Source organism: Lepus europaeus, chromosome 5 (genome assembly GCF_033115175.1).
Source record: "Lepus europaeus isolate LE1 chromosome 5, mLepTim1.pri, whole genome shotgun sequence".
Lineage (NCBI taxonomy): Eukaryota > Metazoa > Chordata > Mammalia > Lagomorpha > Leporidae > Lepus > Lepus europaeus.
The window spans coordinates 45,252,104-45,271,541 of NC_084831.1; the positions used below are offsets into that span (position 1 = coordinate 45,252,104).

At 53.2% G+C, this 19,438-nt stretch overlaps 1 protein-coding gene across 8 annotated transcripts in view; it reads right to left on the bottom strand.

The window, feature by feature from the left end:
* Positions 1 to 787: 787 nt before the first annotated feature.
* YIPF1 (Yip1 domain family member 1) overlaps positions 788 to 19,438 on the bottom strand; it is a 46,625-nt gene continuing 27,974 nt past the window's right edge. For 5 of the 8 annotated variants that reach the window (XM_062191378.1, XM_062191375.1, XM_062191379.1 and 2 more), the window contains exons 8-9: positions 12,680 to 12,777; positions 788 to 1,302 (exon numbers count right to left, since the gene is read on the bottom strand). In XM_062191378.1, coding sequence (XP_062047362.1) covers positions 12,688 to 12,777 — 90 coding nt within the window. In that variant the 3' untranslated portion in view covers positions 788 to 1,302; positions 12,680 to 12,687. The remainder of the gene's footprint in view (positions 1,303 to 12,679; positions 12,778 to 19,438) is intronic. The other 3 variants (XM_062191372.1, XM_062191373.1, XM_062191374.1) reach the window with 1 other exon arrangement.

A 19,438-nucleotide genomic window follows, 5' to 3' on the forward strand; every position in this document is an offset into this window, starting at 1 on the left:
TGGGGCAGACTCCCAGGAGCCCGAGTTTGTATGCATCTTCCTTCGCCTGCATGGCCAACCTTTCACACCTACGTGTGTTTTTGTAGCCATCTCAGAAACACACAGGGAACTGTGTCTGGAAGAGGCCAACAGGAAATGGTAAGGAACCAGCAGTCCTGGCCTGCCGGAAGCAGGAGCCCAGAGAGCATGCGTTTAGAACAAAACGTGGCTTTGTGGTGTCTGGTTTCTCCCTCTGATTCCTGGCACTGGAGCCAGGAATTCACCTAAAGGAGGCACTCGGAGGCACTCGGAGTACTGGAAGATAATTTTCTAAAATCTGTGTTAAAATGGGTTGTAAATTAGTGTGTTCTTTAAACCCAATGTTCTATGCTCAGAGGAGGTAAAAGTCGGACATCTATGCCAATCTACACACTGTAACAGCTCGTACCTTGTACCAGATTCCCAGCAGCCTCCCGTGTGCTGAAAATGCACACAGACAGGGGCTGGTATTGGGGCATAGCAGGTTAGGCTACTGCTTGCAATGCCAGCATTCCACATCAGAGCAAGCAATTCAAGTCCTGGCTGCTCCACTTCTGTGCCAGCTCCCTGCCAATGCACCCAGGAGGACAGCAGAGGATGACCCAAGTGTTTGGGTCCCTGCACATGCATGGGAAACCCAGATGAAGCTCCTGGGTCCTGGCTTTGGCCTGGCTCAGCCCTGGCTCTTGCGGCCACCTGGGGAGTGAACCGGCAGATAGAGGATCTCTGTCTCTCTTGCTCTGCAACTCTGCCTTTAAATAAATAAATACATCTTTAAAAATAATAAGCAGATATCCTATGAGGTATTTATTTTGCAATCATTAGGTGCAGCTGCCCAGGATCAGGTTACCAAAGACCAATATTCAAGCTCCCAGTTAACCCCAGAGTTCCTACTGTTGGGCTACTGTAGGATGCCCAGCCAGGCGGTCTACGGAATTCAGAGAAAGGACGTGGGAAAGTGGGCCGGGTCTGTTTCAGGAGTGCGAGGCAGACCTGGGGAAGTGGGTCACCTCACCACGGGAGGCAGGTAGGAGGCACCCGAGGGAGCGCGAACCCCTTCCCCCACATTCCATCCCAAGCCAGCGCATCGTCAGTGAGGTCACAGACAAGTGACAAAAAGGGCTGAAAGACGCGTGTTTCTGTGAAGCAGGTGATGAGGCTCCAGCACGGCCCAGCCAGAGGGAGGAGGCGGGCGCCACGACATCCAGTCCCTGCGGGCTTGGGTCATTCGGCTTTGCTGCTGTGGATGCCGGGTCGCACACTGCCACACTCCACAGACAAGAACTGGAAAACAAGAGAAACTTTGAAGACAGGGAGCCCCCTACAGGAAGGGGTGTAGCTGCAGCACTGCCCTCTAACCCGCGGAACCTCCAGCCCTGGCCCCGAAGGTCTGGGCCCCTAGCAGAGGTACTGTTGGCCGGCAGGCGATGTTTCTAAAAGCTTTGCTCTGTTTCCTTGGAAAATCCAGGGACCTCGGCCCCAATCCCAAAGCTACCTCACTCATCCTTCTGTCTCTACTTTCTCTGGGGCAGACTTTGGGAGATTCGGGAACTGGAAGCTGTTTGTAGTAGCTGAAACACCAAGTTATATGGGGACGATGGAAGGATAGGAGGCAGGACAAACAGACTGAGGGTAGTTTGCAGCAATACAGGGAATTTGGACTTTTTTTTCTTTAGACAATTGCCAGTAAACCCTCCAGGAGGCGTGCTTGGAGAAAGGGAGGCTGTGATTGGCTGGAGTGAAAGAAACTCCCGCCCTCACTGGCCTTCCAGTAAACGGCAGCTCGGGCTTCTGAAATACTACACAGAGCTGGGAGGAACCGGGCCACGGGGCAGCCGGGGAAGACTTCGTTTTCATACACAAAGGCTCTGTTTTTCTCTCGTCTTTCTAGCTGCTTGCTCCAAATTACTGTCAAGACGAGAGAAGAATCTGAAGACAAAAAATTCCCTTTCCTCGCTGCAAGTTACTTTGAAAGAGCGGCCTGGGGAGGAGGTGCTGAGAATCTCTGGCGCTTAGGCCAAGGTGAGGAGTGAAAGAAGATACTGCCCCCAGCGCCACCCACGGCCCACGTCGCCATTCGCCAGCATGTCCTCCGAGACGGCCCCCAAGCCGAATCGCAGCCACTCGGTGACTGCCCCGCGGCACGGGCACTCCTTGCTCCTTCCCTTGCCCCCACGCCTGATCCCAGGCCTGGCTGATGTCCGCACTGCTTGGTGTGAGCCGGTCCCGTCCAACCTCCCACAGCCGTGGTTCTCTCTGTAATCCAGGAGGCCTTCTATTCTGGGATGCCTGAGACACTAAATTGGCGGCTGGAATCTCGGAGGGTTCGATCTGTCTAACTGGTTTACCCCTGCAGACCCTGCTCCGAGCACAGGGGAGAGGATGAACGAACAAGGAGAGACTGCAAATAAACTTGCCAATGCATCCAGGAACGCTCTGGGTGCCGCCTGGGATGCGCAGCAAGTCACCTGCTCGAAACCAAGCTGTCCCTAAACACCTGCCGGGCCCACGCTGGTAAATGAGGCTGTGCCCTCAAGGAGCCCCAGCCCATGAGGCTGGCATGAGTGAGAACGTCGCTGTCACAGAAGACACACAGGAGCGGCCGGGGAGCAAGGGGAGGAAGGAGCAGTGGGGAGCGGGTGTCGGCGTCCATAAGTTGCCCGGTAAACACGGTGAGGAAGCGCACTCCAGAACTGAAAACACACTTCTAAAACACAATTTAAAGTAGTATTTCCCACCTCGAGTGGCAGTGTCGGCATTGCTGCTATTGGACTGTAGTGGGTGCATGGTGGGTAAAGCAGGCAGGGCCTCGTGTGACATCCCACATCCATCTCACTGCACTGCTGACAAGTGAGAGCCTCAGCTTGGAGGAGAGGAGATGAAGATCAAAGGCCAAAGCATTGGGTAAAAATATTGTAACACTAAATAGCGACCGGAAGTGCTGGTATAGACCCACACTGCACCTTCTTTAAAAAGCAAATAAACAAACAACCAAACACCAAATGGCCTGAAACTCAAAAGGCATGAAACTGTGAGCCAGCTGTGGCAGTGAATCTTGCCGGCCCCCAGATGCCATCTATTCCCCACGAAGGGAGCCAGGACTCCTTGGAGGAATAGCTCAGCTGGCCTAGAATGGGAAATGCTCAAAATGAGCTGGGAACATTTCATCCTAGCAGACAGCAAGGGAATAACCAGGGGCTCAGAAACCACCTTTAAGAGGCGCCCAATGGCCACAGAGGCGGCAAGCCGAGCATCAGGAAGGTCAGCACTGCCTGTGACACCGGCATCCCATATGGGTGCCAGCTCCACTTCTAGTCCAGCTCCCTAATGGCCTGGGAAAGCAAGGGATGACGGCCCAAGTCCTTGGGCCTCTGCACCCATGGGGAAGACCTGGAAGAAGCTCCTGGCTCCTGGCTTTGGTCTGACCCAGTCCCGGCCTATGGGGCCATTTGGGGAGTGAACTAGTGGGTGGAAGATTCTTTCTCTCTCTCTCTCTGTACCTCTGCCTTTCAAACAAGTAAATATATTTTAAAGAATATTTAAAATATTTTAATATTTTTAAGGAAGCAAAGCCAGCACTTGTGACACCAGCGTCCCATATGAGCATCCATTCACATCCCAACTGCTCCACTTCCAATCCAGCTCTCTGCTAGTGCACCTGGGAAAGCAGGGAAAGACAGCCCAAGTACTGGGTCCCTGCCATCCAAGTGAAATTCTAGGCTCCAGGCTTTGGCCTGGCCCAGCCCAGCCCCAGCCATTGCAGCCATTTGGGATTTGAACCAATGTATGGAAGATCTCTCCCTGCTTCTTTCTCTGTGTCTCTCCCCTCCCCCTCTTTCAAATGAATAAATAAATCTTTAAAAAAAAGAAGAAGATCATCACTTGCAAGAGACTGCAGCTTGGGGGCTGAAAAGCACTGGTGTACTGACTGTTCTGAAGGTAGGAGAGCAAGGAAAAAGAATCACTTCTCTCGCCTTGGTTACACACACTGTATCCTGGATAGGCAAAGAGCAGATGAAGGGAGGTTTCTATTGAAGACATATTCTAGCTAGCAAGCAAAGACAGAATTGAGGTGTCATGGTTTTGTATACAAGCTGCCGAAGCAAGCACTACAGGTTTTGAAACTCTTAAGGGGTTAACAGATCTAGGAACTGCTTACTAATGGCCACTAATATCAAAGACAGAACCAGACACTATCACGATGGAAGCATCTAAGCTTACGCCAAGTGATCTGGCCCAAGACAAACGTGAATCTGATCAAGGCTTTAAATGCAGCACCAATCCACAGAACACAGAGGACAGAGCCGCGGGCTAATGACTCATTGCAGATATATTCGGCAGGATCCACACAGTGAGAGTCTACGGAACAAATGAGTCTTCAACAAAGAAACGGCAAGGGGAGAGAGAGGGAGGGAGGCAGAATGGAAATCTGTCATTTAAGAACATGTAAGAAATACCTCAACCAAGGGCACTAAATGGACCTTATTTGGATCTGATTCAAATAAGCTGAAAGGGGCTGTGCTGTGGCACGTTAGGCTGGGACTCTGCCTATGAAGCCAGCATCCCATATGGGGGCTGGTTCGTGTCCCAGAAGCTCCTCTTCCAATCCAGAACTCTGCTTATGGCCTGGGAAAGCGGTAGAGGATGGCCCAAGTCCTTGGGCCCCTGCACCCATGTGGGGGACCAGAAGAGGCTCCTGGCTCTGGCTGCCATTGCGGCCATTTGGGGAGTGAACCAGCAGATAGAAGATTTCTATACTCTTTCTCTCTCTCTGTAGCTCTACCTCTCAAATAAATAAATAAAATCTTAAAAAATAAGCTGAAAAAAGCTGTGATGTCTATAAACTAATTTGAAATTCAAACACTGGAGAATATTTGATATTAAAATAAAATAAACAGCATGCAATTGTACAAAACAAATTGTAAATTTAACTATTCACTTGGCTTTTGTCTGCATTTAAAATTTTCCACTGGGGCTGGCGCTGTGGTGTCGTGGGTAAAGCTGCCGCCTGCAGTGCCAGCATCCCTTATCGGTGCTGTTTCAAGTCCTGGCTGTTCCACTTCTGATCCAGCTCTCTGTTATGGCCTGGGAAAGCAGTAGAAGATGGCCCAAGTCTGTGGGCCCCCGCACCCACATGGGAGACCAGGAAGAAGCTTCAGATTGGCGCAACTCCAGCCGTTGCGGTCATCTGGGGAGTAAACCAGCAGATGGGGGACCTCTCTCTCTCTCTCTCTCTGCCTCTCCTTCTCTCTCTGTGTAACTCTGACTTTATATATATATATATATATATACACACATATATATATATACATATATATATAAAGATTGATTTATTTATTTGAAAGTCAGCGTTACACAGAAAGGAGAGGCAGAGAGAGGTCCCCCATCTGTTGGTTCACTCCCTAACTGGCCGCAATGGCCAGAGCTGTGCCGATCCAAAACCAGGAGCCAGGGCCTCCTCCGGGTCTCTCACACTGGTGCAGGGGCCCAAGGCCTTGGGCTTTCTTCCACTGCTTAACCAGGCCATAGCAGAGAGCTGGATCAGAAGTGGAGCAGCCAGGTCTCGAATCGGCGTCCATATGGAATGCCAGCACCACAGGCGGCTGCCTTACCCGCTACACCACAACGCCGGCCCCCTGACTTTCAAATAAATAAATAAATCTTTTTAAAAATTCCATTAAAATAAGCTTAAGGGTCCAGCATTGTGGTACAGAAAGTTAAGCTGTCACCCACAATGCCCGTGTCCTATTTGAGGGCCAATTCAAGTCCCTGGGAAAGCAGCAGCAGATGACCCCAGTGCTTGGGCCCTGCCACCCATGTGGGAGACCCGGATGGAATTCTGGGCTCCTAGCTTTGGCCTGGCCCAACCCAGGCCATTGTGGCCATTTGGGGAGTGAATCAGCAGATGGAAGATCAATCTCTCTCTCTCTCTCTTTCTCTGAAACTCTGATTTTCAGGTAAATAAATAAATCAATCTTGTTTTAGAAATGATATTAACCTAATAAAGAATAAAGAGTGATTGCATCAGTGCACTTACTGGCCATTTCCCTAACTCTACCTCAAAGAAAGGGGGGAGGCGGAAACAGGAGAAGCAGCCCAGGAACTAGCAGGTTCTCGGGGTGGGGGCATTTCTAGGATGGTGTGGAAAAGCCAGGAAACCCAGTCAGTGCGGTGCGAGGGCAGGCAGTTTGGATGCTGTGTGAAACAGTTTACAGCGCTGAGTAAAAGCTGATTTCAGGAACAAGAGAACTGCTGTGTGTGAACCTAGTACAATGGTTTATTCCCGTGGCCTGGGAAATGAACACTCTGGACACGAGCGAGTGGAAGGTAACCACCCACCAACCCTGCGATTCCAACCAGGAAAGGGTCAATTACGAGGGACTCCCGGAAGCCATCGCTCATCATTCCTACAGCTCTTAGCGCACTGCAGTGCAGTCCTCCGTCCCCGGACAGAGGACTTGTCACCACCCCGGGGCGGCAGCCCCTCTGGGCACAGCCCTTCGGAGTCCCCACCCCCATGCACAGTCACACGGGGAAGGTCACTGTGGCATCAGAGGCCAGTCTTCTCAGAGGCTGCAGTGGAAGGCGCGGCCAGCTCCTAAACGGGCAGTGCCAGGGCTCTGGACAGCGCCTGCCATTGGCCGAGCGGCGACGCGTCTGTCAGGGAGGTGTGAAGAGGCTCCGTGGCTACCTCGTTCAGAAGCGCGGGCCTCCGCGTGTACAGACCCAAGCAAGGCCCGGACGCGTCAAGTCTGTGTCGCCGAGGACGTGAGAGGACCAGGCTCTTCTTAGACGCTGCCGACTCTCTGCAGGCTCTCGGCCGCAGCCTTCACAAGCAAAATCCAAGGGGCTGAAGGCCCAGCCCAGGTGAAGCTCGGGGCCTAGGGAGACACCTGGGCCACTGTCGCCACTGAGCTCTCCACCCCGTCCCTCTCCACGTGTGTCATCGAGTCCTACTGAATGGCACGTCGCCACCTTCCCAAAAGCTGGAGGAAGCCGGGAAACTGCTTCTACTCAACCTTAGGACCCAGTTCAAACAACAGCCTCCTGTGAGGCCTTCCCCGGGGCTAGGGCCGGCAGAGCCACTCCCTTCTGTGCCCCACGGTGCTCAGGTGACAACCGCTCATCCTTGGTGCTCCCCACACAGCATGGCCATTCGCTGCTGAGCTGTTTCACCCGTCGCCTGAAGCTCCCAAGGCAGCCTGGATCTGAATGTCTAGGCCCCCAGTGCCGGGCCAGAGTGGCCTGTGTAATTCTGTGAGCGGTAGGGCAAATGACAGCCCAGGGCTCAGTGGGTCAAGGCACCTCAGCCCAGATGCTGCCTTTTGCCTAGACCTTGGAAAGGGCCGCAGCCATCCACCCAGTGTTAACTGAGCACTTGTCCTAACTGTGCCAGGCAGGCATTAGGCTAGACACGGGGAGTCCAGGTCAGCTCAGACAGCGCCCCTTCCTCCTGTCCTACAGTCTCTCTACGGTCAGTCAAAGGAGTCCACGCACAGGATGAGCCCAACAAGTGCGCAGACAATGATACTGTGAGGCCGAAAGGCACCAGCATGCTCACTGGGAGATGGGTGGCACCCCATAATCCATAGAGGGGTGAGAAGAAAACACTAGACTTTCTGTTTAGATTTCACCCAAAAGTTGGGACTTAAGCTTTAATAGTTACTCTACTGATTGGTAACAGTACACGCAACTACTTCAGACATACACAACACCAGTGTGTGCCGTGGCTGAGACTCTCACACAGCCTCCAAGGACCCAAACCTCCAAGAATGCAGGCCCCTGTGGGTCGTCCTGAGTGTGGGTGAGCCCTGCGACTTGTTTCGAATCAGTGGAATGTGGCAAAGGTGACAGATGTCCCTTGCGTGTTTCTATTATCCAGACTGTAACTTCTGCCCTGCTCACAGATTGCTGACTTGGCTGAGGGAGCCATCCGTGGAGAGGCCCACGTGGCAAATGGCTGAGAGCCCCAGCAAGATGGCAGCCTGCCAGCTAACGAGCTGCCAGGAATGGAACCCTGCCAACCAGCACACAAGCTGGGAAGGCCTGTCCCCATTCTAGCTTTCAGAGGAGCCCCCGGCCCTGGCCAGTGCTCTGACGGCTGCCTTGGGAGAGGACCGGAAGGACTGGAGCAGGCTGGGACGTGCACACTCCTGACCCACAGATGCGAGGGAGCATGTCTGTGGAAATCTGTGGGGCAGCAGTAGGTCATTAACACAGCACTCTGGCTCACAGCTGACAGGACATGCAATCACAGTATGGGGGCCCCTGAACTAAACCATCTCCAGACCAGCACAGGAGGGCTCCAAATAAAAGTCAAATCTATACAGAAGCTGCCAACAGCGGCAGCCTGTGAGCTCTGATGGAAAGGTGGGGGTGGGGGTTTGGTGCAGGGCTTAAGATGCAGCTTAGCACGGCGCCACGGCTCACTAGGCTAATCCTCCGCCTGTGGCGCCTGCACCCCGGGTTCTAGTCCCGCTTGGGGCGCCGGTTCTGTCCCGGTTGCTCCTCTTCCAGTCCAGCTCTCTGCTGTGGCCCGGGAGTGCAGTGGAGGATGGCCCAGGTCCTTGGGCCCTGCACCCGCATGGGAGACCAGGAGAAGCACCTGGCTCCTGGCTTTGGATCGTGGCGGCCATTTTGGGGGTGAACCAATGGAAGGAAGACCTTTCTCTCTCTCTCTCTCTCTCTCTCTCTCACTGCCTAACTCTGTCTGTCAAAAAAAAAAAAAAAAAAAAAAAAGATGCAGCTTAGGACACCCACATCCCTCCTCAGAGTGGCCAATCCCAGGGCCAGCTTTGCTTCCGTTCCAATTTCCTGCCAGTGCGTACCCTGGGAAGGCAGCAGGTGATGGTTCAAGCACTTGGGTTCCTGCCACCCTCCTAGGAGACCCAGATAGAGGTCCAGGCTCCTGGCTTCAGCCTAGCCCAGCCCTGGCTATTGTGAGCCTCTGGGGAGTAAACCAGCAGATGGAAGATCTCTGTCTTTCTGCCTTTCAAATAAAATGAAAATAAACGATAAAAAAGGTTTCAAGCAGGAAAGTGGACAACCTCAGAAAGTGGCTCCCTAAGATCTACATTTGAGTGTCTGCTCTAAGAGCTAGAACATCTTAGTCAGCTCAGTCCCACCAAGCCCTGCCTCCTCACCCATGAGGGAACTTGGAAAAGTTTGTGGAAAATGGAATGAAAAGATAAACTTATTTTTATGCAAAACAGTCTGAAGTCTATGCATATAAGAGATGGTCAAGAAGTTCATGGAAAATTAATATTATGAAAGAACAACATGGATTTCAATTTTTTTTACACCAAAATAAGCTTGTCTTTTAATTCTATCTTCCCAGGAACTTTCTTTTTCTTTTCTTTTCTTTTTTTCTTTCTTTACTTATTTGAAAGACAGAGTTACACAGAAAGGTAGATATATATACACACATACATATATATGTGTGTGTATGTATATGTATATACATATATACATATGTGTGTATATATATATATATATATAGAGAGAGAGAGAGAGAGAGAGAGAGAGAGAGCAGTCTTCCATCTGCTGGTTCACTCCCCAAATGGCCACAATGGTCAGAGCTGAGCTGATTCAAAGCCAGGAACCAGGAGCTTCTTCCGGGTCTCCCATGTGGGTGCAGGGGCTCAAGCACTTAGAGCATCCTCTGCTGCTTTCCCAGGCCCATTAGCAGGGAGCTGGACAGAAGTGGAGCAGCCGGGACTTGAACCAGTACCCATAAGGGATGCTAGCACTGTAGGCTGGGGTTTTAACCCACTGCACCACTGCAACGGCTCCCCCAGGAACTTTCTGAAGTTCCCTGGTCCATTGGGGCCAACAGGGCTGGTGCAGGTGGCCACTGAGCTGGAGTGACCTGGAAGTGCGCTGTGAAACAGAACATGAAAGGCACGTGCTGGTTTGCTGCCAAACTCTGGGCTGGCCTTGGGCAAGGCCCCAGCTTCCTCGCTGTTCCAGGCCCCAACCTTCTACAAGGGCCTGGAACTCGAACGTCACACAGCCTTGAGAGGGCAGGAGGAGGGGAGGGCGGTGGCCTGTGACATTTTACAATGCTTCCCTTGCATCCCATTGGCCAGGGTACCGTCTTACCAATGAGGTCACTGGCCATGCCTCGACCATTCACATCTTGTCAACTACAGCCTGAATTACTCAATTAAGAGGCGAAATCCCTATCTGCTTAACAACAGCAAAATAAATAAAAGGCCACGCACGCACGGCAAAGTCAGTGGGAACCGTCAACGTTCAGCACAAGTGACTGGCCCACCGTCAGAGGGGCAGCAGCTGTGGTCATGACTGAGCACCTTAACTTGTGCCAGGAGCTTCTGTGGACATGGCCTAACTGTCACTACACTCGCATCGCCCAGGCGTGTCGTCTCCATTTTACAAATAAATTGGTCGAGGGTCAAAGAGAGCAAGCCCCTGGGCCCAAGGCATATTGCCAGTAAGTGGCAGGACGGGGACTTAACTTTCTTTCCATCTGAACCCAAAGTCCCTGATCTTTGCGCATACCCTGTTGTTCCAGGAGACAGCAGAGTGGCCAGGAAAGACTGTGATTCCAAAACCAAAGCATCTTGGTGCAGGGCGTGGCTTCATCCATTCATCCCACAGTTACTGAGCACCCAACATGTACCAGGGACGTGGTGGGTTACAACACACAGAAGAACACACTTTCCTTGCACTGAGGCTGACTGGGGAGACACCCTAGTACCCGGCACAGATGAGTGGATAAACAAAGGACTGAGCAAACAGCTGGGGAGGTGAACGCACACACGAACACTTGGTGTTTCAAGCACCATGAGCAGTGAAGCACAGTGCAGAGTGTAAAGGGTCACAGGGCGGGTGGGGGCTGGGGGAGGGGAAGGAACACGTCAGCCAAGTGGAACAGCAAGGGGAAAGGCATGACGCATCCATGGCACAGGTTCAGTGTGGCTGCAGCCTGAGTGTACGGAGGAGGAGAGAGAACAAAGGGGCAAGGAACCAGCTGTGACGTTGGGTCCTTTCCTGTATTCTGACCCACTGCACTAACCACTGGCAGTGGAATCACCAAAAGAGGCCCTGAGGGTAAAAGCAGCAGGAAAATTTGCAAGTTCTGGAGAATGCTGTTATAGATTAAAAAAGACGTGGCTCGCCAAACTCATTCCCAAAGTCTTATGTGAGCAGTCAATGGGTTGCTGCTAATGGTTGACGGATAGGGTGGGAGTTGGTCAAATGATGGTGGCCAGGAAGTGGGCTGGTGGGAGGCCCTCAGGGCACTGGACACTTGCTCTTGGAAGGGAGTTCCTGCAAGAGGGTTGGTTATTTAAGTCCAGTTTGGCCTAGCTCCCCTCTCTGCTTCCTGGCTCGCCAAGGGATCCTTCCACACGCGCTCTGGCACTGCCTGACGAGTGGGGCCACCTGATCTTGGCCTGAGAAGCTCCAAACTGATGCTGAAACAAACCTTTCCTTCCCAGGCAGCTCCTCTCAGGCACTGCAGTTAAAAGTCACAGAAGCTGACTGGGGCCCAGCATTGTGGCACAGTGGGTAAAGCTGCCACCTGCAACACCAACATCCCATGTGGGTGCTGGGTCATGTCCCAGCTACTCCATTTCTTTTTTTTTTTTTTTTTAATTTTTATTTTTTTTTATTTTTGACAGGTAGAGTGGATAGTGAGAGAGAGAGACAGAGAGAAAGGTCTTCCTTTGCCATTGGTTCACCCTCCAATGGCCGCTGCGGTAGCGCACTACAGCCAGCACACCACACCGATCCCAAGGCAGGAGCCAGGTGCTTATCCTGGTCTCCCATACGGGTGCAGGGTCCAAGGACTTGGGCCATCCTCCACTGCACTCCCTGGCCACAGCAGAGAGCTGGCCTGGAAGAGGGGCAACCGGGACAGAATCTGGTGCCCTGACCGGGACTAGAACCTGGTGTGCTGGCGCTGCAAGGCAGAGGATTAGCCTGTTGAGCCACGGCGCCGGCCCCAGCTGGTCCATTTCTGACCCAGCTCCCTGTTAATGGTCTGGGAAAAACAGTAGAAGATGGCCAAGTGTTTGGGCCCCTGCTACCCACATAGGAGGAGACCCAAAAGAAGCTCCTGGCTCCTGGCTTCAGCCTGGCTTAGCACTGGCCAATGCAGCCATCTGGGGAGTTAACCAATAGATAGAAGATCTCTCCCACTCCGTCTCTCCCTTTCTCTCTATAACTCTTGCTTTCAAAGAAAGAAAGAAAATTAAAAAAAAAAAATCTGACTAATAAAAACCCCGTGAGTTATTCAGGAGGAGTCCATCCTCAGGGTGCAAGGCTGGCCTAAGAAGTGCTAGAGAGTTTAGAAAAAGCCACCAGAACTGTTACCACATGGAACAAACATATGTTGTGCCACTGGAAAGGGCAAAGGGAGAGGAGGGGGCACAGTGACCAAAGGTAGGGGCTTCCCTTACAGAAGGATCTAAGCTCCTGTTCCCCAACTCTACACAGCCAACATCACGTCAATGTCAAAACTGGAGCCTCCCCCAAAAGGGGCAGATGCCCAGACATGCACATGCCCACATCCACGCCCACGGTCCACTGCGAAGAAAGGTACAAGGGCCTGGCCCTTCCTGCTAAAGTCACAGAACTGACCCATCTGCCCATTGCTTACCGCACCGCACAGCAAGATAAAAACACCATCTCTTACCTTCCCCATTAGCTGGACTTGGCTGCTGCCATGGTTTGGTTTGGAGTAGCTGTAGCTGTCGGGAGATGGTCCATCTCAGGGGCATCAAAAAAGTATGCCTGCAGGAGGAGACCCATGAGAGAATAAAAACAAAGGCCAGATGAATGCCCTGGACTCAATGCTGGGCTCACGGCCCCTATCTCCTCCCCATCATATCTGTCAGCACAGCACACTCCAAGCCTCTCTGCTTGCATCTGTCTCCCTCACCCAACTGGATCTTTCTAAACTTTAGCCAGCATCTATTGAGCACCTACTACACTCATATTCTATGCATCCATGTTCACATCAACCCTGTTCAATAGTTTCTGTTATCCTCATGAGACAGATAAAGAAACTGAGGCTCAGAGGGACTGGCACTCCATCAGGTGCACCTGGTGTAAGCGGGGAGCCGGTCAGTACTCACAGCGGAGTCCGCCTGACTCCCAAGTGCACGTTCTTGGTCGCCTTAGTCTCTCCCCTGGGGCAAAGGATGCATCCTTCTTTGTCCTTGTGTCACCACATCTCACACAGGGCCTGGCACACCATGTAAACAACAGGTGCTATACTGACCCCCTGCAGGGCGCTAACCCAGGTAGCTGGTTCTCTGCAAAGACCCTGAAGACAGTGCAGGGCACGCATTACCTCCTGGCTCTTCAGTTTTCCACTCACCATACACAATTTAACTGTCAAAAATCTGAAGGAGGGGGCTGGCACTGTGGCGCAGTGGGCTAATTCCTCCATCTGTGGTGTCAGCATCTCATATGGGCACTGGTTTGTGTCCCAGCTGCTCCTCTTCTGATCCAGCTCTCTGCTATGGCCTGGGAAAGCAGTAGAGGATGGCCCAAGTGCTTAAGCCCCTGCACCCGCATGGGAGACCTGGAAGAAGCTCCTGAGTCCTGGCTTTAGGTCAGCTTAGCTCCGGCCACTGTAGCCATTTGGGGGAGTGAACCAGCAGCTGGAAGCCCTCTCTCTGTCTCTCCCTCTCTGTGTCTGTAACTCTGTGCCTCAAATAAAAAGGTAAAAATCTTTGAAAAAAAAAATCTGAATGAGGGAAGACATTAAGGAAGAGCTTCCCACCTGTCTCACGATCTAAAAATCCTAATGGCAGCCCAGGAAAAATACCAATGCCTCTGGCCTTGAACTGTCCAAAGGACAGACAAACCTGTCTCCTGGTCAAGGACAACTGAACACTCAGGCCTGCCCAAAGTTCCAAAGCCCAGTGGAACACCGCTTTCCACCAGCCCTGCTCAGCATCAGCCAGGAGGGGGCAGCAGCGCAACACACCGCAGCTTCCCCAGCATCCCGGCTCCCAGCTCCTGGGAACTCACCAGCCCCTTCCAACAGAGTCCAGGGCGCCTTTGCTGCAGACTCTCTCTAGTTCACCCTAGTCTCAGAGCAACTCGGTGGCTTTTAAAAGGCGTCCGTCCCTGCCTGCAGCTGTCTTCTGGGGGCAGGGAAAGGATAGTCGCTAACTTCAGGGGAGGACAGAGGCCACACTGCCCGCACTATGCCGGGCTCCGCCTCCACTTCTCTCGCAGGTGCACCCAGGCCCTGGGACACAGGGATAATGCCTTCCTTACAGGCTAGCAGGGGGAACGCTCATCAGGAGGAAGGCGCCAGGGGCACAGGTTCTGCGCTTGCACTACTACTAACTCGTACTGTGACTCTGGACAAATCACCCACTCCTGGAGAGCCTCAGTCTTATCTGGAAAATGTGAAGACTGGAAAAGATGATCTCTAAGGAGCCTTCCCTGGACTAGCATCATCGCTACGGCTCTTCCATTCCACAAATGCTTAATGACAACCACAGTGCGGCTGGCGCAGTGGTGCCGTGGGTAAAGCCACCTCCTGCAGTGCCGGCAGCCCACATGGGCGCCGGTTAGTGTCCCAGCTGCTCCTCTTCTGATCCAGCTCTCTGCTATGGCCTGGGAAAGCAGCACAAGATGGCCCAAATGCTTGGGCCATTAGAGACCCAGAAGAAGCTCCAGGCTCCTGGCTTCGCATCAGCCCAGCTCGGGCCATTGCGTCCATCTGGGGAGTGAACCAGCAAATGAAAGACCTCTCTCTCTCTCTCTCTCTGTTTCTGCCTCTCTGTAACTCTGCTTCTCAAATAAATAAATTAATTAAAAAAAAAAAAACAAAACATGGCAATCATTTGGGGAGTGCCAACTGCACTGACCACATACTTGATCACTAATCTACTCAGAAACCCTGTCACAACTGTATCCCATTCTAAAGATGAGAAAACTAAGGCTCATAGAGATAGACTCTCCGAAGGCTACACAACTCTGCACTTCTGCTGGGACTCCCACCTGGTGGTGCCTGCCTCCACAGTCCATGCTCTTCTCATCCCCGGAGTAGCCTGCCACTTGGCGCCTAGTCCATGCCCAGCCCAGATCTAGGAGCTGTGGGGCCTTGCAATTCAATCAGTGGCCCTCCAAGGGCAGGGGCAGGGCAGGGGGCAGGGGCAGGGGCAGGCCCCTCCGGCATCAGCAGAGACCACCACCAGCCCAAGCAGCTAAGGACCTGTCCTCCTTAGTTGTCTGCCAAATGCGTCCCAACCCACTCTTGGAGAGCATTTGCATGTGCAGTCATGGACGGGCCCTCCGCGGGCCTGGGGCTGTCACACGCCTCACTGCTCTGAGGCAAGCACACCGATCCGTGCTCCCCTGGGGACAGGGAGGACGCCACGCTGTCTGCTTCAGCCAGTGCCCCTCAGCTCAAGTGACTCCCCTGCCAATTCCTCTCTGGCCTTCCAATAATAATAATGTCTTCCGCTTGCTGACGTCCTATTTTTCATGTTGCAAACATCACGTAATCCTTACAACAACAGTAACCACCTTACCACGCACGCATGAGCAGCTTGCTTTTCCAAGTAGGGAAATGGGAGTCCGAGAAGGGACTCCCCCAGGCAGGGAGGTGCAGCAGGGATAAGGAGGCCATCTCAGGCCGGCGCCGTGGCTCAACAGGCTAATCCTCCACCTTGCGGCGCCGGCACACCGAGTACTAGTCCCGGTTGGGGCGCTGGATTCTGTCCTGGTTGCCCCTCTTCTAGGCCAGCTCTCTGCTGTGGCCTGGGAGTGCAGTGGAGGATGGCCCAAGTCCTTGGGCCCTGCACCCGCAAGGGAGACCAGGAGAAGCACCTGGCTCCTGCCATCGGATCAGCGTGGTGCGCCGGCCGCGGTGGCCATTGGAGAGTGAACCAACGGCAAAGGAAGACCTTTCTCTCTGCTCTCTCTCTCTCACTGTCCACTCTGCCTGTCAAAACAAAACAAAACAAAAAAAAGGACGCCATCTCCAGGGTGGAGGGCAGGCCCAGGCCACACGTGTGACCCTGGCATGGCTCCCTTCCTCCAGGAGACAACCAGGCCCTGCTCCCCAAGAGGGGCTCCTGCAGGCCACGATCAGCCCTCTGTTGCGAGGTCCAATCAACCCGTGCCTCTGAGACCCCTGCAGGACACTGCATATCCTCTCACTTCCTGCTCTCTGCCAGCTTTCCAACTGGGAACGGAGTGGGTGAGGAGTTCAGGCGAGCGTTTGGAAGCCACCAGCAGAAGCACCAAGGAAAGGGCGCTGCGGTTAAGAGTGGGTGGCCTGAGCGCCAGTCCTCGCCCGAGCTCTGTGCCCTGGGGCCGCTCTTACCGGGACGCCAGGGCAGCAGACTGGCCCTGGCAGCTTCTGATGACACAGGGCCCTTTCAACAACAGGGAAGCACACTCGGCCAGCATCAGCATCCCGCACCGCAGCACGGCCTGTCACCGTCAATGGACCCACAGACACATCCGCGTCACCTGACCTCCATGGTTTGCACCAGGGTTTTATTTTTTTTGGACAGGCAGAGTTAACAGTAGAGGGAGACAGAGAGAAAGGTCTTCCTTTTTGCCGTTAGTTCGCCCTCCAATGGCTGCCGCGGTAGGCACGCTGTAGCCGGCGCACCGCGCTGTTCCGATGGCAGGAGCCAGGTGCTTCTCCTGGTCTCCCATGGGGTGCAGGGCCCAAGGACTTGGGCCATCCTCCACTGCACTCCCTGGCCACAGCAGAGAGCTGGCCTGGAAGAGGGGCAACCGGGACAGGATCGGTGCCCCGACCGGGACTAGAACTTGGTGTGCCGGCGCCGCAAGGCGGAGGATTAGCCTACTGAGCCGCGGCGCCGGCCCTGCACCAGGGTTTACTCTTGGTGTTGTACGTTCTATGATTTGGATAAACTTACAAGGATATTTCAGAAAGTTCATAGAAAAATGGAACTAAGAGATAAGTTTAGGGCTGGCACTCTGGTGCAGCGGGTTAGGCCACAGCCTGCAGCACCAGCACCCCACACGGGTGCTAATTCAAGCCCTACCTGCTCCACTTCCAATCCAGCACCACACTAACGTGCCTGGGAAAGCAGTGAAAGAGGGCCATGTACGTGGGCCCCTGCCACCATTCCAGGCTCCTGGCTTCAACCTGGTCCATCCCTGGCCATGTTGTGGTCATTTGGGGAATGAACCAGCAGATGGAAGATCTCTCTCTCCCTCTCTGTCACTCTGCCTTCCAAATAAACATATAAATCTTTTTTTAAAGATGAGCTTATCTTGGTGCAAGCAATTCCGAAGAGCCTGCTTGGTTTCTCACAGCATGTGCCTGATGCGCGCTCTGAAGACCCCTCACGTGCGCAGGGCTCTCACAGCCACCTTGTGGAATCTCTCACCAAAGTCCACGAAACATGAGTGCTTCTGCAGATGAGGCATCACGGCTCTGGGAATGAAGTCACCTGCCCAGGATCACGAGGCCAAACACCTCCCAGAGCAGGTTTCTCTCTGCTTCATCATTAGTGCTCTTTCCGAAAGCCTCTGAGGGGCCAGCGCTGTGGCGCAGTGGGTTAAGCCACCACCCGCGACACCGGCATCCCATAACAGAGCGCAGGCTCAAGTCCTGGCTGCTCTGTTTCTGATCCAGCTCCCTGCTAATGCACCTGGGAAAGCAGCAGAAGATGGCCCAAGTGCTTGAGTCCTGCACCCATGTGGGAGACCCGGATAGAGTTCCTGGCTCCCAGCTCCCAACCCTGACTGTTGCAGCCACTTGGGGGATGAACCAAAGGATGGAAGATTTCTGTCTCTGTCTCTGTTGCTCTTTCAAATAAATAAGTATATTGAAAAAAAAAAAAAAGGAGCTGAAAGATCCTGCCACAGGTACCAGTGAAATTCATATTTTTTTATGACAGGCAGAGTTAGACAGTGAGAGAGAGACAGAGAGAAAGGTCTTCCTTTCCATTGGTTCACCCCCTAAATGGCCGCTGCAGCCGACTTGCTGCGCTGATCTGGAGCCAGGTGCCCCCTCCTGGTCTCCCATGTGGGTGCAGGGCCCAAGGACTTGGGCCATCCTCCACTGCACTCCCGGGCCACAGCAGAGAGCTGGCCTAGAAGAGGAGCAACCGGGACAGAATCCGGCGCCCCAACCGGGACTAGAACCTGGGGTGCTGGCGCCGCAGGCAGAGGATTAGCCAAGTGAGCCGCGGTGCTGGCCATGCATATTTTAATAATGATAATACCTGGGGCTGGCGTTGTGGCACAGCAGGTTAAAACCCTTGTGCCGGCATCCCATATGGGCACCAGTTCGAGTTCCAGCTGCTCCACTTTTGATCCAGCTCTCTGCTATGGCCTGGGAAAGCAGCGGAGAATGGCCCAAGTCCTAGAGTCCCTGCACCAATGTGGGAGACCTGGAAGAAGCTCCTGGGTCTTTTGGATCAGCTCATCTCCAGCCATTGTGACCATCTGGGAAGTGAACCAGCAGATGGAAGACCTCTCTCTCTGTCTCTACCTCTCTCTGTAACTTTGTCTTAAAAATAAATAAATCTTTAAAAAAAAGTTTTTAGGAGGATGGCCCAAGTCCTTGGGCCCTGCACCCCATGGGAGACCAGGATAAGTACCTGGCTCCTGCCATCGGATCAGCGTGGTGCGCCGGCCGCAGCGCGCCTACCACGGCGGCCATTGGAGGGTGAACCAACGGCAAAAGGAAGACCTTTCTCTCTGTCTCTCTCTCTCTCACTGTCCACTCTGCCTGTCAAAAAAAAAAAAAAGTTTTTAAAAAAATAATAGTAATACCCTCCTGCTGTACCGTCCACTCTACCCTGCATCTCTCCATCCCCTATAGAACCAGCAAGGCCAGGCCTTTCCTGCTGCTTTCCTCTCTTCACTAACTCCTCAGCCAGGTGTACAGACGATGGGGAGAAGTGGAGACCGGAGCCGGGAAGATGCCCGCACAGGTGCCAGAGCGAGCGCATCAGGCACAATGAAGACGCCGTTCCTCAGCGGGCACAGGTGCTGCAGGGGATCGAGGCAGAGCCCACGCAGCCGAAATCAACACCGTTACTCTGCCGTGGGTCAAGCCAACAGTCCTGAAACCCGAGGCCCACGTTAAGAACTGTCAACAGGGCCTGTGTTCTACAACTTGGAACTTCTTACGAGACTTGTTCAGTGATAAAATACGGGGATCTTATTCATGCATTTAATGAGACATAGTCATCCACACAGAAATGTTATAGAAACACTCCCACAACTGCCAGCCTCACTGGAGTCTGGACGCCTGCTGTGTGGACGCTTTCTTACGTGTTCCAAGCCATTTTCCTCTGGGCCAGTTCTTGCATTTTTTTCAATGACTTTAACATCGTTGGACAGTTTTGTTTTAAACATTGTCATTTTTTTCAAAATCTGCAACAGAGCTTGTTAGGGCCACAGACAGCAGTGTCAGTGCTCAATGTATACA